Source organism: Vidua macroura, chromosome Z, assembly GCF_024509145.1.
Source record: "Vidua macroura isolate BioBank_ID:100142 chromosome Z, ASM2450914v1, whole genome shotgun sequence".
Taxonomy (NCBI): domain Eukaryota; kingdom Metazoa; phylum Chordata; class Aves; order Passeriformes; family Viduidae; genus Vidua; species Vidua macroura.
The window spans coordinates 81,295,225-81,319,127 of record NC_071611.1 but is presented as its reverse complement, the minus strand read 5'-3'; the positions used below and the strand labels follow the sequence as shown (position 1 = coordinate 81,319,127).

At 41.3% G+C, this 23,903-nt stretch overlaps 1 protein-coding gene across 1 annotated transcript in view; it reads left to right on the top strand.

Annotated features, from left to right (window-relative positions):
* The window catches only part of VCAN (versican), a 102,333-nt gene that overhangs the window by 37,348 nt on the left and 41,082 nt on the right, over positions 1-23,903 (top strand). Inside the window, exon 7 of the mRNA XM_054003224.1 lies at positions 9,593-12,517. Coding sequence (XP_053859199.1) covers positions 9,593-12,517 — 2,925 coding nt within the window. The remainder of the gene's footprint in view (positions 1-9,592; positions 12,518-23,903) is intronic.

Here is a 23,903-nt window from a genome sequence, read left to right as displayed (position 1 = left end):
TGCAGCCTCAGCACAGGGGGGGCTGGACAGCTCAACTATTTCCCTGCAGGCCTCTCTGTCCAAGGAAGTTCCTTGTTGCAAAGAGCATGACTGACATTAACGTTGTGTTAAAAGTTCAGAACTTGGTCATTAACCATGAATATTTAGGTTTTTTGGACTCAGTCCAGTGACTGTAACTCAGAACTACTTGAAATGTGCAGTTTGTACTGTCCCCATTTTTGTGGATGATGAACTTACTGCAGCTGCAGATCTTTCCAGCTCAGGCACTGAAGAACCCATTTATGAGCAAATCTTACCCTTTGAGAACAAATCCCGACATCTGCTGCAACATTATGGTCTGGCTGTTCTCAGACACTGTTGATTTGTTGTTTTAATTTTCCTTTATAGTTTGTGGGTATGATGTTCCAAAACTTTGCATGTGGAAATAGTCCTAATGGAAGTGGTTACAGGAAAAAGGACTTAAGTTCGGGAGTCTGTGCTCAAATCTGCAGAGAAGCATTTTGTCATATCACTCCTTCTGTTCCTACTCCAAATTGTTTATGACCTGTTTAAAGTGTTGTGGATAAAAAAGACTTTAATGAGGGTGTATTTCATAAGTCCCTCTAAAAGACTGGGGTAAGAACTGAACATTTTGCCTGTAATCTAGTCTTTAGTTAGGACAAATTCCAACCTGCTGTTTGTTTTTGTGAATTTTGCTACTTTCAAGCAAGATGTGCCTTTACAATGTTCTTTCCAGAAGTTTTAGTTAGCACGGTTTGTGGTGGCATACCATTTGTTCTAAAAGTGACCTTGATTGGTACTGGGTTGTTGCCTTTTATATAAAGGCTTTTCCTGCAAAGTCTTGCCCTTGGTATATAAAGAATAAATATTTCATCACTTTGCAGCCCAGGAATAGACAGTTCAGGACAATCAAACTTTTTACAAGAGAAAAGAAGACTAAACAGAGCCAAAACAACTTGGTGGAGGCTGAACAGCTCTCCAGCACTTTTAATTACAAACAACAGAATATCAGAATTAATTAAACACTGCTGGCTAGAGGACTCAGGTTTTGCCATATGCATCTGCCTTTGTGCAGGGAAATGCAGGGGTGTCATGCTGTACCCTCCTTCAGGGTGCCACAAATTTCAGAAGTTACTGAAAGCTCTCTCTCCCTCTCAGAAGGTGCTTGGGATCTCACAGGAACCAGCTGTGGCTCCTCACTGCTTTTGCTAAAAATGATTTATGCGAGTGGTGAGTAATGAGACTCCCTGCCCAGCATCTTGGTCCTCCACATCTCAAGCAGCTGCCTGGTGCAGTGGCTTTAGAGTGAGTCACTCTCTCCCACTGGGGCCTTGGAGCCAGTCCCTTCTTTGGGGCAGAAAAAGGGAGAGGATAAAAAAAAAAAAAAAAGGCTCTGCATGAGAGCAGAAGGCTTGAATTTAAGCCCTTTGTTTCAAATCATCCTTTGCCTGGAACTTTCTTCCGAAATTTCCCATTATCTCAGTTTCAAAGTTTCAGTCCACCACAAAATCTGTTGTTCCCCCAGCTCTGCCTGTTTTGGGGCTGGCATTAAGCTCTCACGATGATTCCCACAGTGCCTGACAACAAAACTCTCCTGCCCGGGACCTGGGCTCTCAGTGTAACCCCAGCCCCCTGCTCACAGCTCTCACTGTGTGTCTCACACCCCGTGGGTGTTTCTCCCTCCTCACCTGGACCTGCAGCCTCGCCACAGCACCTCTGTGCTTATTCAAGCTGTTTCAGTCTTCACAAAGACAAATTCTGCCAAATTCTGACAAATTTGAATTAGGGGGTATCTCCTTCCTCATCCCTGCTCAGGCTCCTCACTCCTGTTTCGTGATTATGAGTCTCTCTGCTGGAAAATCTCAAAGCGTTAATTTTAATTTGTGTCTTTAAGAAACCTCGATCCGTATTTTGAGCATTTTGCTTGCTTTTAAAGAGGAATCACATTCATTGAAATGCATGAAAAACACAGGGAGTAATTCAATTTGAAAATTATATTCACTAGTTTCAGCGGAGCAGCCAACCTGGACAACTTTTAAAGTACAGTTAAGTTCAGGATTTTAACTTCAGCAGTGTTATGGATACAAAATTACATTGTATTAAGTGTCTTGACTTTATGAAAATAAGAGTGGCCCAGACTAATAATACATGATTTAAAATCAAAAAGCCTTGTTAAAAACCCATGAAACTTTCTCCCCTTTGATCACAAGTGCTTTTCACTCTTCAAAAACCACATGGGTCTAAGTTTCTGAAACATTATCTGTGTGCTCCAAGGCTTTTGCCAGACCTTTTCTTTCTTTCTTTTTTTTTTTTTTTTTCTTTTTTCTCTGAGACATACCTAATCATGTATCTAATTGGGCCTGAAAGGGTTTCATCAGAGGGAAAGTTTTTCAAGTGTTAACATATAGGACTTATATTAACGTGTTTAAATTAAAAAAAGAAAATAGAACAGCTGTTTCTGTGCATTTATGCTAATTTGTAAGAGATGAAAACATTTCATCATTAAGAAAATGATAACTATAATTTAAAATGTATCTTTTTAATAGATACATATTTAAGAATTAGTTATTTCAAAGAGCTATAGGGGATTTACTTAATCTTGTACTTCAGCTTCCCAGTCTCTCCAGGCCTAATTCACAGGACTTTGTAGAAATCTTGACATAGACTTCAGCTGACTTTTGATGGACCTTTTTATACCACAGCACCTGTAGAACAAATTGCACTCCAAAAATGCACTAATCAGAATGCATCCAGGTTTTTAACTTACATACCTGCAACAAAGCTGAACTTGATGAGTTCTGTACACAGAAGTGGTTGGATTTTTTGAAACATAAATCCCCTTTATTCTGAGAAACATTGATATATTAAAGCTGAATTCTTTCATAGACCTGTATTGGTTTTGGCAAATCTTTCAGCAAAACATTTTTTACTTTGACTCAAAACACGTGTTGACTGTTTCGCTCTGGATTTGCCCCTTCCCTTTCCCATTTTCCTCTCTCATTTTGACTTTGTTTCATGCACCTTTATTGCTTCTCTTTTGTTATACCACTTTGGTTTGGCATCGCGGCTTAATTTTAGCTGGAGATTGGAAAATTCCAGTTCTGGGGTGGTGTTGCCATGTGTGTTCTTCAGGCATGGAGTCCATTTGATTGTTTCAATGCAGCCCCGTCGAGAGCGGATCCAAGTCTGCCACTGCTTGGGGCTGAGGGCCTCTTGCTTTGATGCTTCATCCATCTAAAGCTCAAAATCACAGCGCTGCTTGGTAGGAGAAATATAGGAAATTATGACCTCCACGGAGCTTTGAGGCGTCCTACACCACGACGGCAGGCTCAGCCTCAGGAAGCATCCACAGTGCTCCTCTTGTCCGGCAGCAGGGAGGATAAAGACTGCTAGGCACAGCTCAGAAGCTGGCAGGAAAAGCTTCGTCTTCCCCTTCTGCTGCATGTGACTTAGCTTGGGAAACCTTGAATAATAGCTGGGCAGCTCTGTCCTTCTCCACAGCAACCGTCGGTAGCTGCGTGTCCCAGCTATTTCCTGGATGAGGGAATTATTTCCAGCCTGATGTCAGGGGCTGTGTTACGGGAGATCTGTGGATTTCTTGATCACTTTGGGAATGGACGCAGAATAATGAAGACATAGGGCGTGGTGACGCACGAGGAGCAAAATTGCCAGCCTGAAGGGAAAAAGAAAAAAAAACCCTAAAAAGAAATTTATGTCCAAAGAAGCACGGTGCTGGGCAGTGTGCTCCAACATTTCAGAGTCCAGTATCAGAATGGGGAAATGCCTTTGGGCAGGAAAGGATCCCAAAGTCAGGGCACTGACCACAGGGTGTGCAGGGCTGCTGGCTCTGCTCAGGCCACCTCTCTGTGAAGGTGAAGCTGTGCAAAGAGATCACCCCCAGACAACCATGCTCCAGCCTTTTTATTATTTTCCTAGGAAAGTAGATTTATGTTCTTCTCTCAGATACGCCGTTTGTCAAGTCCCCCACAGCTGCAGAGATCCCTGGTAATTTCTTGGCCCAGGTGTGGCTGTAGTAAATCTTTGCCTTTCTCTGCTGGGCTCATGGTGGCCAGCACACCGACCACTCCTTGCAGTTTCCTCACCCCACTCTTCCTCAGGGGCTTGAGAGCTCAGTTAGGCCATGCTGAAAACTGCAAGAAGACCTCAATCCACTCCAAACCAGCCCATGCTGTTCATCTGAGCAGTATCTCACCTTGAGAAGGAGGGGGAGGATGTGGTGGCTGGGGGCAGCTCAACCTTTCAAATGATGCGTAAAGTAGGAGCAGAGATTTATCAACCTGACTGGTATATGAGGAGCAGCTGTTTGGAGCACCATGGAGTGCTGGGGAGGAGATGCTTCTTTTGCCTGAGCAAGTGAACTTGCATTTGCATGAGTGATTCAAATCTGGGTCCTTTAGAACAACCTCTAAGTGCAAACATTGTGGCCAGAGGGAGAGAGGAGAGAGAAGAAGACACAGTTGGAGGCATTTTCCTCTCATTGCCTCAGGTCACTGGATAGGTCAGGTAACAAGGATAGGGTGAGGAGCAGCAATGTGAAGAAGTGGAAGGTCCACCCGTTTAAGTGTCCAAGAGCAGAAAACATGAATTGATTTTGCTCTTTGTCACCTTTGCTCCATTACTGCTGTGGGGTCTGAGCATCACCCATGGCACACAAGGGTGATTTCCCCCCTTTCACACCAGGTGTGGGGAGCAGAGCACCAGGAATTCTGCTGTCCGTTCTTACTCAAGTGACAATCTTGGCCCTTTTTGTTCTTCAATTGTTTTTTGCGGTCTCAAAGCAAAGATTATTGCTTTTATTTGGTGCTGGGTTACAAATTTAATTAGGAAGAGCTGACTAAAGAGGTTTGCAGATTTTTTTTTTTTTTTTTTTTTGTTCTCTTTGGCAGTTTCATAATAAATAATGTGGAAAGAGAAATGCTTTTTGCTATTGTTCTTTTGTGGATAGATTGGCAGGTTATAATTTGTTCACAGAACTACACTTGCATGTGGGGAAACCAGGAGATAACATATCTTTCCCCCTTCAACCATCTGACTTCAGAAGTTATGAAATAGCAAGTGGTTTTACTTAGGAGTGTTTGTGTTCGCAGAGCTAAACGAGCTGCTGCCTCTCCTGTTTTGTTAGCTGGAAGAAAAGACTTTGGGCAGTGATGTGAAGAGGATGCAAAACTTTTCATTATAAGTTTTTCTTGCAAATAAGACAGCTTTCAAATTTCTGGGTCTTTTTTAAGAATCTGGGTCTTTTTTAAGAAATTTAAGGTTTTCCCTGATATGGCACATGCTTTGTAAGCAGGAATGGATCCTGCACTTAAATTTTCACATTTTTCTCATTACATTTGGCTTTTGATTTTGACGTCAAAATAGAGTGTAGATGAGTGGGAGTATGCACCTGGAGTTACAGAGAAATTCTTACAGCTGCATGGTCAGATTTTGAATTCTGCTACCAAAAGTCTCATTATTTATGAACAAACTCCCACATCCCCTGTGCACCACGGCTTCTGGAAAGGCGTGAATGAGCAGGTACTGGATCAGTGCCATGAGCAGAGGCTTCTTGCTCAGTCTGTGACTCCAATTTTTTTTCCTTTTTTCTTCAGTTTTTTTCTTTTCTTTTTTTTTTTTTTTTTTTTTTATCTGTTCTTAATATTAGACTTGTTCAGCTTGGAAGGCTCTGCCAGTAGTTTAAACTCCAGCTGGCAAAAACTTTTGGACTCAGGGGAACATTCAGTGATGTCCTCTCTGCCAGGGTTGGTAGCAGGGAAGGAAGAGACACCAAGAAGAAACTTAACAAATTATCATATAAAAATACGTAAAAATTAAGCAAAGCAGCTCTCTGCATTGGCATCATGCTCAAATTGGGCACGAAGATTTCAAACATTAATTTTGAGTGTCTCAACATTATTTATATTTTGTAATAATTTATTTTGGCTGCAATTCACAGAAAGAATTCACTATTTCCAGCTTTTGTTCCAACTTAAAGCAAATTTTTGTTGTTTTGGCTGTTAGCAATGACTCAAAGCAATCTCTGTCTATAGGGTCTATGTCCTTCCAGGTTCTTAGGTACATACCTAAATGTAAACAGATAAACATTATTTCTGAGTGCAGAAAAATTGCTCAAGTGGTTCATGTTAGGTACATGGGTATATCTGGTAATGTGGAAAAATCAAGTATATAAATTATAATATATATCAATTTTAAAATAAGCATTTCTCCTCCATAAAGTACACTAATACTAATTAGTATTAGTGTATACATAATTACACTAATCCCAAATTAAACAGCACAGAGCATACTAAAATTCTTATCTGGTAATTGCAAAGTTAAACCATGTCTGAAGCTGTGCAGTTTGGTTTCCTTGAAAAAATAGTAAGTTTCAATATTGCTCCATAATTTTGAACCCTTGTTTAAGTCATGGTGGAAAAGAAAAAGAAGAAAATGCTGTAGAGTAAAAGCATAAAAGAAATAAATAGGGACTGAAAAAGTATAGCATCTCTGCAAAGTCATATAGCCCTTCCAAAAACAACTTCATGCATGTTGTTCAATGTAGAAGGAATTGATTAAAACAAACAAACAAAAAAATAGATAGTCTTTGATATGAGCAGCTGTTGGTGAGATAATTTGCTTTCTTGCTGCTAATATGTTCATGCATTTTATTAGGAAAATCTGTCTCATGTCCTGTACCAGAAGGAGGACAAAGGAGATAGCATATTGCATGCATGATGCAAGGAGTACAGTAATGCAAAACATCTGGGTGGAGTGGAGGACAGCTCAAACTGGTGTCTATTAAAAAAGCAACCTTCCCTTTGTTTATTCATTTTTTCTTTTCACACAGAAAAAAAAAAAAACAAACCAAAAAAAACCAAAAAACATGGATATATTTCTCATTGAAGAAGAGCTGTCAGGTTTTTTTTTTTATCCACTCAAATAAGTTAGCACTCCTGAATGATGTGAGTGAAAAAACTTGCATATAATTGTTTTGACAAAGTGACTTTAGAGTCATTCTAGTTGATTTTAATCAGAGCTGAATTTCACGCAATTTCCATAGGAGAAGATCTGGCTGTTTATCAATAAACTCTTAAAAAATATGGGCTCTACTACTTATAACACTCTATAAAGATAATATTTATTGATTCAGTTATTAATATAAGCAAACCAAATACGCTTGGTGTTTTTTCAGGTTGGCATAACAAATGTGTACCTATTCTGTCAAGTCATTAGCAGATAATAAGTCATGAATAATAAATATCTACATCCCAGGCATAAATATGTGAGCTCTTGGGACTTCCAAGCATTTCTTGGAAATCTGGAAGCTGCGTAAGTGGTTGTGAGTAAGTGAACACGATTTCCCAGCAGCGATGAAATAAACTTACCTTTTTTTTTTCCACAGATTTAAAAAGTTTACCCACATTTCCCTCATTTTTGTCTAGCTCTGTTAGAGGGTATTAACGTTTTCATATTTGTTCAGAGGGTGATCCTGATGGTCACTCAAAGTATGGCAGCTGGGGCCTGAGTGAGTGTTTGTGTTGGCTGCAAAACCAATTCCATCCACTTTAAGGAAACTCATCCTGTGATTAGAAGGCAGAGATTGATAAAAAATAGCTGTTGAGGAAAACTGATGAATTCTTTGGTAGAGATTTAACAGCTACCACTCAGCAGTGCACGCCACTTGTGTGCATCCTTCTTTTCCCAAGCCGTGAAGCAAAACTTGTGTGGTTTAAACCAGCCCCGTGCAAGCAGAGAGGGGAGGAAAAAGCATTTTAACTTAAAATAAATAAATTTAAAAAAAAAAAAAATATATGTAGCTAAAGCCACAAAAAATTTTGATTTGTAGTAGGGAAAAAAATCTGCTCCTTTTTTTTTCTGCTGGCAAAGAACACCACCACTTCTAAACATAGCGACGTCATATTTTCTTGCCCTCACAATTTCCTTTTCACTTTCACTTCTCGCTCAGGAAAGCTGAAATATCAACCCTTTTACCTCATTTTCCTACTCTGTAATTCCAAAGTGTTCTTCTAGAGATGTTGAGCAGTCATCCTCTGACCAGTCCCTTCTGCTCCAGGGTGAACCAAACGGGTCTCTTGCAAAGGTGGCATTTTCAAAGCTGAGTGTGTGAAACTGAACAAATATTTGTGTGACCCTGAGTAGCACATGCAGAATTCATACCAGCAGCTATCAAAGGGGCACCTAATTAGCCATGGGTATGTGAAAAAACCTGATTTGTGCTTGCATGTTGCTTATGCTTGAGTATAAACTGTAAAATAATGTAACTGTTTTGATTTCTCTGTGCAAGGGGAAGAGAGTTATTTGAACTATTACTAGATAACCAGGATTTTATTTTGCAAGAAGTTCTAGATGTAGTCATGTCTGTCTGGTAAACAGTGAGTCCTCATAACCTCAGACCTTCAATACATTCTTTGTATGCTTAGTGTGATTTAAAAGCTGTATTTTGCTCTGTATTTGCATCTTTATAAGGCTTTTGACTCTCAGTCACTTAGCAGTTTACATGGGTTTAAGACATTCACATCTTCCACCCATCTGTTCCCATTGTCCTTCTGAAGATTACTGACCTGGCAAAACTGGCAGAAGGGAAGATGGTTCCAACCTGGGCTTTTCCTGAGGAAAACCTCTTTTCTGAGCACTCACTTTTTCCAGGAATTTAAAATCTGCTGACACACCTTGCAGTGTTAGCACACATTTCCTCCTCAGATGGCATGGAAATGTGGGCTAAAAGGAGTAGACAAGCAGCCAAGGCCACCACGTTGTTTAAAACATCACAATTTGGCTCACTGGAAGGACCTTTCTTTGTGCCTCCTGTTCATCTAGGATAGCAACTCCCTCACCTTTCCCATCATCCAGAGGGTTCAGCACTTTGCCTTTGCATGTTCAGCACTCCCATGGAAGCATTTCTGTGTGTGGAGGAGTTTCAGATGTGCATCTTTGAAGTGTTTTCAAAAGATCAACATCATTTTAGTAGTATTAAGTTTATGATCTTACGGATTCAACATTCTCACCTTTCCCGACAATAAATTTCTCCCAGCATAATTTAAAGGCAGGGCAGCAGCAGTGTTTTCTGGTGGCATGCTCCATCCTGCTGCTTGAGCACACTCTACTGCAGTGAGGATTCCTTTTTGCAGTTTGTAATTATGTGCTGAAAATAAACTAAAGCATTATTTCACTCCCTTTATACATCTGCATCAAGCTTTGAAGAAAACCCACGGCTCTCCTCATTTATGACATCTTGAAATAAACTTTTATGTCCCCAGATCAGTACCTGGCAGGCTGATGGTCACTCATGTGACACAAGGACTTCTAGGTGTAATTATGTAAACCACAAATATGATGAATATTGCCATTTTTTTTCACTTCATCTGACTTTAAGTTAGGCGTTCTGCAGCTTTACAGTGTTTTGTTGCATGTCATTCAACACTCCAAAGAACTGCCTAAAGCCTTTGAAATTTGCACTTATTTTTCAGCGTGGCATTTAGTTTTTGTTGGGAACGTTCAAACTAATGAACCAGAGTAGCTCGTGTACTGACTGTACCTTTCTTTGTTTTGCTTTTTTTTTTTTTTTTTAAAGCTAAAAAAGTCACAACAGAGCCTCCGACCGTCGAGCCTGTGACATCCCTGAGAACGGACAGCGTGAAATCGTCGCCTGCTGGAGCTCCTCTCGAGCCTCCCATCTCCGAGACTCCGCTCACTGAAGTGCCTGCCACCCAAGCAGTTTCTTTGGAGGAAACAACCCCAGAGTCTGAAGAAGACGCAGAAATGACTACTGACGTGGCTGAGGAGAAAAGGGAGATGGAGGTGCTCATGGAGAACATTCCCTTAACCACCCTTCTACCTCAGACTGTCACCGACGGCGAAACATTCACTTATGACCCACTGGGAAGGACTGAATACGGTGTCTCACCCAGGCTAACAGACACCACGGCCCCAGATTTGGAACTGGATCACACTTACTCTGAAGCAGAGTTGCCCGAGGAACAAGGTAGGTCTGAAAGCATTGAGGACGCTTTCTTGACCTCTGTAATTTTTCAGGATAGCACAGCTGTAGCTAAGAGTTCCACTGGTTTTTGGGAAGATGCTGAAACGGGAGATGCACAAGGGCATGATGCTGATAATCAGACTGAGCAAATAGAAGTGGGCCCTCTGAGGACAGCTACAGATAGCTTCTTACTGACTTCTCGGAGAGAGGCTGCCAGGACAGGGACTTCAGATTCACTTACAAAACGGAATGTGTCTCACAGTGCCCACCTCACAAATGCACCCACAAAAAAATCAATGGAGGCAAAATCTGACGAGAAACTCACAACTGTGGTAATCCCTAAAGCTTGGGTCACCGATGAGTCTGCAGAGAGGGAGGGCAGTGAGAGCATGCACGCCGCTGTGCCTGGCACAGATTCTGGGGTGGCTACTGGTCATGCCCCAGGATCAGAAGTGCCTGCTGCATCAGAGACACTCTTAGATGGGCAAGCAGTAACCACTGGACAGTTTTCTGCAGTGAAAGAGTCAACTCCCTGGGTTAAATTTAGCTCTGCGACAGCGTTTGACAGCGAGGCCTCAGCTCAAGGGAGCAGAGAGGACCTGAGGGATGTGCAGCCCACCGTGGCATCTGGAACACCTGTATCCTTTTCTGTGTCAGCTGCTGATCAAACAGAGTCTGGGGCCATCTCAGGAAGCACCGATGCCTTGCCAAGCTTTGGGGAAGGCACCGTGTCTCTGATCCCCTCATCCCAGCAGACAGAAGCATCAGCTGTCTTAGAGGAGCAGGAGGAAACAAACCAGCCAGAAATGAGGACAGCAGATGTGGAGGTCCCTCATTCCACAGCTGCCATTCCTCTGTGTGTTGCTGCAGAATCTGAGGGATGTTCTGCAAGGGAGAAGATCACACAGGCCCCTCCAGGTTCTGGCACGTGGCTGCCAACAGATAAAGAGGAAGGGTATATGACAGAAGAGTCATCTCACACTGGAAGAGTGATTGAGTTAGCTACAGAGGATGGCTTCTCTGGAATGGAGCCCACATCATCTCCAGGGCACATGGTAGAATCCACAGTGCATCCAGGAGCTCCAATTTCAGCAGCCACAGATGCAGCTAAGACAAGCAGGGAGCCAGCAGAGACCACAAGGGATGAAGAAATGGTATCAGCTGATTTTGGTCAGAGTAGAGACACTACAAGTGTATCCCACACCAGCAGCTCCTCGGATTTGGAAATGACCACAGTATCCAAAATACCAGTGGAAGAAAGTAGTGCAACCATAGGGGTTTTTAGCTCCTCAAGTGTAACTGTATTGCCAAGTGCTGTGCCCACAGCTGTGGGGGTAACTGAGCATGAAGGAGATGAGACATCAGGGACAAAGGGAACTATTAAATTTACAGGTGTAACAAAGGTAGATACTGCAGTTCCACAGAAGGAGTATGATGCTTCCCTAGTTCCAGTTACTGTAGAGAGTGAGGTCACTAGAGATATGACAATTACTGATCAGACTCCTTTTGATGATGTCTTTCATACAGAAGCAACAGAAACAACTGCAAAACATAGCAAGGTGTTCCCAGAACTCTCCACACTGGACCAAGGTTTGGAACCAAGGACTGCCACGCTTTCTGTGACATCTGCCCACACACACGAACCAGAGGTGTCACCAGGATCTGAATGGCCCCAAACAGCAGTTCAGGATGAGACAGGCTCAGCTTATGAGGAGATTTACCCGGCCACAGAGGCACCTGTGCCTGCAGTGACGTTCACAGACCATGGAGGAGTTGTGGCACCTGAGGAAACCAGCACCTGGTTGCACCTCACGGTGACTCCAACAGCTGGAACTGCTCCTGATCAGGATGAGGAGGTCACTGAGGTGATTCCCATAACTGCTGGAACCGAAGCAAAGACACAGGACAGCCCAGGAGCCCCCACCAGGGAGGAAGATGATGCAGTGAGCTGGGATTCTGTGCCACCCTCCCATACAATGCCAGCAGGACATTCCACTGTGGAAAGCCTTACTGACCTGACTCTGGGAGCTTCTCCAAGCCAGGCTACGGAAGGTTCAGGAATGACTAGAGAACCTGAGGAAACCAGGCCAGCTGTATTTGCAGCTACTGCAACAGATAAAGCAACAATTCTCAGCAGCATGACAACACCTTCCCTTGGTGCTGTAGACAAAATTCAGCCTACATCTGCAACCCAGCCTTTTGTCACTCAGAAGTCCCCACGCATCCTCCCCGGGGAAGAAGAGGAGGTAACAAGCCATGACATCATCATAATTGATGAATCTGTTTCTCCCAGCAAAGCCACCGCTGAGGATGATCTGCCAGGAAAGATGCTGGAGCCAGAAATCGATAAGGAATATTTCACAGCCTCAACTGCCACGGCAGTGGCACGACCTACTGCTCCACCCCAAGTGAGGGAGGCCACAGAGGCCTTGCAACCTCAGGAGGTGTCTCCTTCTACTTCACACCCTGATAATGACATAAGATTGTATGTTATTCAAATCACAGGCAATGACACAGGTAAGATTTTGCCTTTTAGACCCGCAGTCCATCAGAGTGGACAGTTTGTCGTGGCAAACAGGTGTGCTTTAGAATATGCTGGAGATGTTTCTTGGATCACTGAAGGATTCAAAGTACCAGTTTTGTCTAGACAGCAGCTTACTGAATATTGGTAGGTCTATTTTTCTGTCCGTTAAAAGCCCCTCAGAAATGTATTTTTTATATGCTGTGTGGTAAGAATGATTTCTACGTAAGAATTAATATGAAACTGTTTTATTTCTTTTTAAAAGTCATGATGGCTACAGTCCAGTTTTCATTTTTAATGTTGTCAAGTCACCAATTTAACTCCAGCTGTCTGTGAAACAAGCATTTTAATTTCACAGCTTCCATTCCATGCATTACTAGTCCTAAACGAAGCACTAGATTATTTTAACATTCCATTGGTCTGTAGCAATTAACAATGCCATGTACAGGGTAGTCAGCTAAAAAATGGTTAAAGCACTCGACTGCCTCCTGTGACTTGGAGGAATGGGCTTTTTTTCTTTTTCTTTTTTGTAGCACATCATAGCATTTTTAAAATCCATCTTAGGGAATATGCGGTGCAAATTGATGCAATATTTAATTCTGCCACATTTTTTAGCTGATGGTTCTGTACATGTGTATGTAGCTTCAATTCCATGGGTATCCAGAACAGAAACTTCTAAAGCAGCAATGAACTGTTGGGGTTGATGATGAATATGTCTCCATAATGCAAATGTTGAAGGGTGTGCAGTTTTACATGAAAGAATCCTGTCAACTGACTATTATTTAAGATGTCACGGTAAAACATTATATTTTAAAAGAAAAAGTAAAAGAACTGACAAGCAGTACAAAGTACAAAATTTCTGTTAGGTCCAATGTTTTATTGTGTTTAATTGTCTTATGGTTGCATAATAATTATTTTATTTTTTTTGAAGGAACACAGTAAAAAATGGATTTTTTTTTTGGTCTTATATACCTTAACTACATGCATGTCTTTTGAATGGTCGTGTCAGAAACTGTTTTCTCTTTGGTTCTTGGCCATAACCTCCGTGCCTCTGAAGAACTCATCCAGCAGGATTCATAATTTATGGGAGTCTTTTGGATGGTTTTGTCAGGTTTGTTCTTGGTAGGGTTCCACTCAAAAAATCAAAAACCAGTAGTGGCTTTTTCCTTGAGATGTGCCATATCCTGTTTGGACATGTAATACCTTGGCTTGGTATCTTTTTTCACATTATCCTGCTTTATGTTTACAGGATGCAAATCTGCACAAGTTATAGCAATAGTAGCTTAGCCTTCTATTTCAGAAAATGATAGTTCTGAAACTTTTGCTTCTGTGGTATATTACCATTATTTTGTCTTTATATGTTACCACTGCCTTGAGAGTCTCCATTAAATGATACAAGTCCAGTAAGTCAGAGCAGAAGGGTAATTTCTGAAGGCAAGATTTAACCACATATTAAACCCTTTTTTACCTGTGGAAATTCGCTTAATTTGACTTCATAATGAGTAGCTGGACTAGGTGATAGTGACCTTTTTTTTTCCTATTAGATTTTTGAGTTTTGCTACAGTTTATTTCCTACAGGAGGGTGGGTTGTGCTGGGCAGCTGCATGTTCCAGGTGATGGAAAGAAGTAGGATGGTTTGGAAGGGTGTGGAGGTAGGATTTCTCTGCATATACATCGAGAAGAGCCTCATTTGACACTTTTTTTTTTTTTTTTTCCAGATTAGTGTGGGTACTGTGTTTCATTAAATTAGGATTTGGTTCAAAGTGGATTATGTAAAGGACAGAGTGTGCAGATGCTCTTCATAGCTGCTCTCACTCTGCTTTGGGTGATCAGGTCTTTGGGACAAATTTTCTTCAGGGTTTGTCTTCTTCATCTTCACAAACTTTCAAAGCTGTGCATGCATTTCCCAGGTATAGATGTGCATATGTGTCAGGGTGTTTGTAAGCAGACAAAACCTTATAAATCCTTAAAAATCTAAAAGCCTTTAAGAATTATTTAGTCTGTGAGGAGAGAAAAAAAAAGTTTATTGTCTTGAAATATTATTAAATTCTTCATATGGCATTGTGTTCTCTTTAAACACAGAGAGCCGTATGTGTCTAGAGCAATTTTAAAAAGGAGTTTTCTTCATTTTTCTGTTTTCAGGCCCTGGCAGTGGGAATTCCTCCACTTAGCTGTCCACAGACTAAAGGCACCCTCTACCTACTTCCCCAAATTCAGTTAGAACTGCCAAAGATTTATTCTCTGTGAGGGCTTGGATTTATTTCTTTTATTGCTACAGAAACGAAAGACAACATCTGAAAAATCCTGTCAGGCCCAGTTTCCCCTCATTGTTCCTTAGTCCATAAACTTTTCTTTGTGCTGAAGAAAATGCCTATAGGGAGTAATGAAGAAGAATGAATTTGGCAAATATTACCAACATATGCCTTTTGCTAGGATGTAGTTTAACTTCCTATTCTATCACCCCTTATTTGAGAATTAATCCACTATCATAAAGAACTACATAAACTGTACCTCTGGCTTTTTATTCTTAGCTGATCTGAAACTGTAAATGCAGTTTGCATCATTACATCTCTGATAAAACAAAGGTTTTTTTTCCTCCTTTGGCATGTTTTCAAGGTAACATAGTTTAGCATTTTTAGATAAAGTTAAGGGTGAGGGTTATAAACAAAGGCCTTCACTGATTTTCAAGTCAAGAGTGCCAAAGAAAGCTGTCCTAAGAAAGGACAGCTTGCTTACCAAAGCCCTTCAAGAAATAACAGTTTCAAATAGGAATTATAATGAGAGCTTATATATAGATGGCATTGTCTATAAACTAATGTATTTTCCTTTTTGTGTTTTGCAGAAGTGCTGGAACTATTTATGAGATTATTCTTTCCCCCTCATTCTTCACCTCCTTGTTATTCAGCTTTTGCCAGAAGCAACAGTTTAACAGTGAGGCAGGGCTCAACAGAAATTCAGCACCATGTTTTGTTTCCTATCACTCAATTACAATAAAAACCTTGCTATTACACAGCTGAATATTGCTCCCTGCAGCTCCATTTGCCATCCACAGCGTGGGCACAATAATATTTAAGTGCTCCATGGAGGTGCCATTAGGCTTTGTTAGGCAGGAGCAGTGTTTTACATTCCACGTGGAGGAGAAAGTCTGTGCTAAATGTGTCATTTCTTGAGATTTTGAGATGTTTTTAGCAGTTTCCATCCAGCAGGACAGAGAGGCTGTGGTGGGTGGGAGCAGCCCTGGCTCAGGTGAGCTCACCTGTGGCCAAGCACAGGTGGAAGGAGAGGCAGGAAGGATTCCTTGTGCCTTTCTCCTCCCTCTCAAACCCTCACCAGACTGGCACCAACTTCTCTGAGGAGCTTTGAAGTCTTTGGGCTGGAATGTGCTGTTGATATATGGAATCTGTTATGGATGTATGGAATTTCAGGGCATATTATTCCTCATTATTACTGCAGGCTGAAGCTGCACTCGAAAGGTGTGGAGTTAAATTCAGTTAAATAAAGAGGCAAGGATATTTTTCTGTCTCATACACACATCCCTCTTAATATGAAGTAGTACAGTTACTGGAAGGTGCTATTAAATATTATATTTCTAAGACTTTACATTTATTAGACCAGAAGAAGGTTCTCCTAGAGGACTTATTTTCTTATCCTAGAGTTAAGCAGCTTTACTCCTACCTTTTAAAATGCATGCTTGCAGTCAATGAAAGCCCTCACAAAGGAAGTTTTCTTTTAGATATTAAAAAAAAAAAACAACAACAAAACAAGGCATGGAAACAGAAGTAATTTGGAGGCCTGGTGGAAGGTCAAGCTCAATTTGAATTCTGGAGGACGTGTTCTAGGGTTGATAAGAAAGAACACAGAGCTGACAGATAAAGCTGTTTATTTGTGTAGGAATACAGCAGTTTTCATTGAGAAAATGTAAAAAACAATCCACACACTCCCATGTGGGCAAACGTGAAGCAGGTGCACAAATTAATCTGGGTAATAAGACTTGTTTTTTCTGACAGCCCATGGGCAGATCTCAGGGAGGTGTTTCAATTAATGAGGAAAATATCCTCACACATGAGGAAACATCCATTTTTATGCTACAAAAAGGGTGCGTTTCAGGAAGGATCCTGGGACCTTCATCCACTGGAGTGGAACTAGGAGCTTTTCCCTTGGAATCATGAGAGTGAGGAAGCCAAATACCCCAGCAGTGTGAGGTGTTAGTACATGCACGGCTTCCCAAGGCATCAGATGGGACACAGGATTTTATTTTTCTCTATGAGGATGCAGAATTTGCCACTCTGTGCCCTGTTATGTCCTCACAGCTCTGATGTTTCCTAGTGGTGAGGGCTGCTGCTGGTGCTGGCTGGCAGGTCATGGTTCAGCAGCTGGGAAAGGGGAAAAAAAAAAAAAAATCCAAACCTGAAGGAACTTTTCAGCTCATAAAGCTTTTATGAGCTGAAAAATGCTTGTGGGGGTGTTGTTTTAACAGTGGTTGAAGGGATGCTAGAAACATAACTCCTGTCTGAATCAGGAGTAATTTGCACACCTGTGTTTTTTGGAGACATTTAAAAGTCTTTATTTACTGAATACGTTTCAAAGTGTTTGTTGGACCCTGGGACTCACACCAGCTCTTTCTGGTTTCTTGTCCCCTCCAGCTTTGAAGAGAACAAAATTGCAGGAACTTGTGCTTCGTGGATGTGGAATTTTATGGAAAGAGGTTACAAACCTTTGTGTTTCAACATGTAATTCTCTGACATGCATATTTCTGTCTTAGCAGTGTGAGAGGGCATGTGAAATTTGAATGAAATGCAGCATGGTAATGAGTCATAGTCATAAACCTTAACAAAGGAGGCAGAATAGAGTCTTTTCAGGTCCATCTTAGGCCTTGCCTTAAAATTCATTTAATCTTCTTGTCTTCACAGCTCCTTCTGGAGGGCTGTCAAAGATCGTCATGGCTCTGTTTAAGCCTGATTCTAATATCTAGCCTGAATTGCTCCTTGGCCAGTTTATACCCGTGTTTATTCTTGCCAGCATTGTCTTCAGCCTGAATAGGTCTTTTTTCTTCCTGACACTTATCCCTTGATACTTTTATTCCTCTGCTCAGTCGCAGGGAATGACCACGTCCCCTTGTTCAGCCCCCGTTTTTGGTAACTCCTGAGGGGGGTGTGTACGTGGGAGAGTGGGAATGTGCTGGTGCTGTGCAGGGAGGGAAGGTGCTGGCTCTGCCCCAGGGGCTGGGGGTGTTGGGATGACCAGAGCAGAGGAGGGACAGGATCAGCAAGCCTCACTCTGCCTCTTCCAGGCATTGCAAGAGACAGCCTAAAAGTTTGCAGCGTCCAGGTTTGCATCTCTCTCTTCGTCTGCACCCACATTGTTCTCCTTTAAGATGTTTTATTTGTGCTCGCTGGCAAATAATCTCTCTGGACACCGTTACTTGTGGTATACACACACGTGCTACGTGCAATTTTTGGTGTGCCTGTTTTGCTGTTTATTGTGTTAGAGAGACTTCTGCTGAAGGGGAAGAGACTTTGCCTTTTGCGTGCTGAAATCACCATTTGTTTTTTCCCCAAATGAAGGGTACATGCTACTGAAAGCCATGGTTTCTTTATAGAACCTATTTCAAACCAAGGTTTACTGTAAGGAAAGCTGCTGCCTTGCAGATAGGCTGACCTGAATTAATTTCTGGTGGGATCTTGAGGCAACAGCAAAAGTGGCCTCACATGGGCAGGAGAAATTACAAATTTCCCACCTTATTAAATGCAAAATCTCCTTTTTTTTTCTTCTTTTTTTTTTTTTTTTTCCTTCCTTTATGGAGGGATGGGCTTGTCTCCTTATCAATTGTCATGTTCTAAACTTCATTTCCCAGGGAAGCAGGTCTGAATGGAGTAATTTTCACATCCAGAATGACCAAACTCTCTGTATTATTCATAAAACCTGCTGCAGAGGCAGCCACGTTCTTCCTGTGCCTGGAGTGACTGAAGTGTTAAACCCTGAGTAAGGTGGCCAGATCCTGATATCATCTTCCCCAGTGTAATTACACCACAGTAATTCCAATGGGGTGATTGAGAGCAGAACTGTGGTGGGGATGTGGGGATAGTAGGTCTCGCAATGTCTTCATAACACTTTGCAGATTCTGGGTCATTGTATAATTTGGTGATTATTTTTCTTCAGAACACATTTGAGTTCATTCCAAACCAGTAGATCTGTTGTTTAACTAAACCAGTTGGGGGTTTTCTATATTAGAATACTCTTTTTTTTTTTTTTTTTTTCCCTTTTCTTTTTTTTTTTAAGTTGGTGATGTGGAGGGCTTTTTAGAATAGGTTATACACCATCTCATATAAGTTGTATTTAAAATAGAACAGCAGTGATGCCTTATATGAAAGCAAAACTAATAACAAAGTAATTTTAATAAATTCAAGCTTTTTTTGTGCGCTTCTCCTTTTCTCAAAACAAAGGAAAAACAAAAACAAACCAACCCCACCAACTCCATATCCAACAGAGCTGAAACTTAGAAATTTTCACAAGAAGCTAAAACTGAATTAACAAATGGTCTTTAGGCCACTATTGCTGGCTCTTCCTGAAGAAAGACTTATTATAGGACAATAATTTCTCTTTCCACATTCCTTTCTAGACTTCCATAGATACAAGGAACAGTGCCCTCACATTAAATACTGTTCAGAGGATGCCTACACATTCCCTGCTGTTTTTGCATTGTATCCAAGGAGACGTCTCAGATCTAGACATAGGGATTACACATTTCCAGCTTTCTTATAGCTCTTTGTTTATTCATGAGAGAAATGAAGGAATTTTATTCATAGGTACAATGTAGTTTTTCATACTTCTGTTGTGAAGAACAGGAATCCTTTTAGAGGTTTTGTTTACATGTGGAGAAAGCTTTAAAAAGTCTTACTGCAGACAAGATGAGCTGTCTTTTACATGGTGATGCAATATGACTTAATTTTTTTGAGGAAAGTGTTTTTCTGTAACAAAGTTTTCTGAATGTGTCCAGATTGCAACTTTTTTAGTATGGAATTTTCAATGGTCTTTTTTTTGGCTCAGTTTAATGAGTGTATTAATCCTTGCTAATCCAGTCAGTTTTTTAAAATCTTCTTCGTTTTTTGAAGTAATTAAGTGATAAATTTGATTAATAGTATACAAAATACCCACTGGTGTCTTTCAGAATATTTTCCTGCCACAAGTGAGGATGTGTGCAGAGTGGCTGGTGCCTATTTTGTGTTGTCTCTGGGAACACGTTGCTGAAGTTATCAATCTTTCTTTATAGACTAATTTTTTCTTCCAAGCTGGTCAGTTCTTTAGGACTTTTCTGACAAGCCTATTACTGCTTTTCTTAAATGAGGAGAACTCAGTATGAAAACTTTCTACTTCCTGAGGAGGAGAAAAGCAGTTGGAATTTCATTCCTGATCAGGAGTGTTTTCCAGTAGTCCCTGCCTGCCTAGGTATTACCTCTGCTATACTTCATTGCCTTTTTGATACCCATCATTAGCTCCAAGAGTGCACAAGAAATAATAGTTTTTAACTTCAAACCATACTCTTGGATTTTACATGTAGCACCTCATCAAGCAGGAATCCCATAGTTTCAGTGGGAGGTTTTTTGGCATTAGAAAAGGAATTTCCACATATTTGATGTAATTTTTTGGGGTTTTTTTTTTGCCAAAATAGCAGCAAAGAATGTGCCTATATGTACACGGAGTAGCACTGAGATTTTTGATTGTATTTCGTTGTGGGATTTTTTTCTAAACCATTGCTTTTTTTTTTTCTTGAAAGTGGTGAGTAAAATGATTCTGGGCTTACATATATATTCACTACTCTGGCTTGTAGTGAGTTTCCAGTCACATGTCTGGTTAAATATTGAATTGTTAAATTCATGAGTCCTTGGGAAATGCTGTGGACACTTGGTCCTACTGACAGGATCAAGGATTAACTCAAAATGTTCTTCAGACAAGTATCTGTTCACACTTTAGGCAAATTGCTTGACTTCTTGACTTTTTTTTTTTTTTTTTCAATTTATTCTGACTACATACAGAGCCTGTCAGGAGTGAACTAATTCTGCAGCAATAGTACCATCTTAGCACAGGATGGAGTTTGTGGCAGTAGCTTACAGCCAAAAATATGTCTCCCTTTGCTGATTTTTAGGTGGTGGAGTAACATTACCACAGCAAGGCATCTATTTTTAGCTGTAGTTGGTTTAAAACCTTTGTTCTCAAAGCACTGTCCAACAGAAGTGTCTTTTCCAAAAAAACCCCAAGTGTTTCTAAAAACAAATTAGTATTTTTTCCAGAACAAATGTTCCAGTTTTTCCAGGGGAAAACAGAACAAAGCAGAAAAGAAAATTGAGACAAAAAAAATGCTACTGAAAGAAAAAAATTATGTGATTCTATGGTTAAACAAACACTCATGTTCTGTAAGCACTGTTTGAAATTGTGTCTGGTAGAGAGACACATTTGTGTCACTCCAGCTGCAGCAGAGGAGAGCTTACAGACTTATACTGATTTAACTGACACCCTCTGGTTTATCCCTAGGCTGCTTCAGGTGTTTTATAACCAAAACAATTTATTAACCTTGTAGATAAATATTTTTAAATTTTTAGTTTTTTTTTTTTTTTTCCCAGAAGTAAAGGATGATACTGAGAATAATCAATTAAAGTTTTGCAGAATCCCCTCTGAATCTTCTGAGTAATATTTGCAAAGTACAAAACTCAGATCTATATGCAAAAATCCACATATGCACATATGCAAAAAGCCACATATGTAATTATCTATCTATGTAATCCCCCTAATTATGTATTCTAAAACTCACTTGCATTTAAGAAGTTATGGAGACACTGCAGTACCTTGAGCTATCACTGCCACTTCTCTAGCAACTAAATTAATTTTGCTCATGCAGAAAGGTGCAGATTTCCCCCAGAAACTGATTTGCCCCAAATAAATTGTTAGTCATATTTCAATGAGGAAAAATGAAACTTAAAAAGATATTTATCATGGGAAAAAGCTTGTGTGTTTGCCACATGACTAAGTAGCTCAAAATAATGTCCCAAAAGAGCAGGGGACTGCAGATACAGAATGTGCAGGCATTAAATTAAAAGTGTGCTTATGAGGTACTTGAAAAAATGCATGAGAAATAGCAGGAGATAAAATGCCAGAAAATCATCACGATAAGTGGAAGGAAACTTCTTCAGATAGCTGTAAAAAGAGCTTTCTGTGGTACAGCAGGGTGGGGTAATTGTCGATCATACTTCAGGTTCTTAGAAAAAGAAAGTCCCTTCGCTTCCTTCCTTCCTTCCTTCCTTCCTTCCTTCCTTCGCTTCCTTCCTTCCTTCCTTCCTTCCTTCCTTCCTTCCGTTCCTTCCTTCCTTCCTTCCTTCCTTCCTTCCTTCCTTCCTTCCTTCCGTTCCTTCCTTCCTTCCTTCCTTCCTTCCTTCCTTCTTCCTTCCTTCCTTCCTTCCTTCCTTCCTTCCTTCCTTCCTTCCTTCCTTCCTTCCTTCCTTCCTTCCTTCCCTTCCTCTTCCTTCCTTCCTTCCTTCCTTCCTTCCTTCCTTCCTTCCTTCCTTCCTTCCTTCCTTCCTTCCTCCTTCCTTCCTTCCTTCCTTCCCTTCCTTCCTTCCTTCCTTCCTTCCTTCCTTCCTTCCTTCCTTCCTTCCTTCCTTCCTTCCTTCCTCCTTCCTTCCTTCCTTCCTTCCTTCCTTCCTTCCTTCCTTCCTTCCTTCCTTCCTTCCTTCCTTCCTTCTTCCTTCCTTCCTTCCTTCCTTCCTTCCTTCCTTCCTTCCTTCCTTCCTTCCTTCCTTCCTTCCTTCCTTCCTTCCTTCCTTCCTTCCTTCCTTCCTTCCTTCCTTCCTTCCTTCCTTCCTTCCTTCCTTCCTTCCTTCCTTCCTTCCTTCCTTCCTTCCTTCCTTCCTTCCTTCCTTCCTTCCTTCCTTCCTTCCTTCCTTCCTTCCTTCCTTCCTTCCTTCCTTCCTTCCTTCCTTCCTTCCTTCCTTCCTTCCTTCCTTCCTTCCTTCCTTCCTTCTTCCTTCCTTCCTCCCTCCCTCCCTCCCTCCCTCCCTCCCTCCCTCCCTCCCTCCCTCCCTCCCTCCCTTCCTCCCTTCCTTCCTCCCTTCCTTCCTTCCCTCCTTCCTTCCCTCCTTCCTTCCCTCCTTCCCCTTTTTCTACAGCACTGTCTGTTTTAGAACTTGAACTGTAAAATATTTTTTTTGGCTTTATTTTTGCCACATAAAATTCCTCTCGTGGGACAAATCAAGAAAGAAAAATTTAGTACATGCCTTGTACATGAACCAACCTTTATTACTCCTAAAATAATATGATGTCAATCTATTTTTTTTCCCAAACTGCCACATTAAGGACTCTGCTGTAAAGTTTTTTTTTACCTAATGCCAAGTGGTTCGGTATTACTGGAAAAAGGAAGAGGGGAAAGAATATTCCTTTCAGCCCTGAGCAGCCACAGGTGCAGTCAAAGGGTGGGCATATGCTTTGAGATTCTAAGTGTAGTTATTAAGACTTTTGCCCAAATTTATGTTGTGGTAAGTCAATTTCTGATTCTTCGGGGAGGGGACGCTCTCTCCCCATATTGGTAGGGCCAGAACTGGTTCTTTCTTGTGCCAGCTGTGTCATGGCAGAAACTTTTGAGGTTCTCCCAGTTAGCAGGATGTAAATGTAACGAAGGGATGGTGGTGAAGGGGGACAGGAAAGGCCAAAATTCATTCATCTCAGTCTTTCCACCTCATGTCATGGAATATCACGCATGAAATAATGGGATGAAGTCATTCTGGTGAGCAGTTGCTCTTTCCCAACCAACTTTTCCTGCAGAGTTGGACTTCCCTCTACGCACACCCAGACACACCAGCTAAGTCAGATACAGTCTGACTCCTTGCTTTGTTTTGGGTTCCATCTGGAGGAAAATGATTTATTGCGCGGCAGTTGTTTGGGTTTGGGTTGTTTAGCCCTGCAGAGCTTTAGAATTGTCTTCTCTGTAGGCAGTGAGAGAGATGTTGTTGTTGGAAGGATGCTCACGCCCAGGACTGCTCAGGAGGAGGCACCACGGGCTGGAGTCGTGTTTTGTTAGTGACATATTGGAGCAGAAAGGAAGTGGGAATGACTGCCCTCAGAATGTTGCATGACAAATATCCAGGCGTTATCCAGGGAGCTGTACCCTGCCCGTGCTGGGGCTCAGCCTCGACACGGCAAAGCTGCCATTTTTAACAACTTGACATTTCACTCAGTCTGCTTCTTTTTAACAAATTTATTGTCGGGTGGGGGAGAAGAACAAAGGAAACACCAGGAACTGCCGGAGGGCTCCGTGATATGCCTTTATAATAATAAAACAGTTCCTTTCTTTCTGACATGGTTTCTGCATCATCCTGTCTGCTGCTTTGGAGTTTG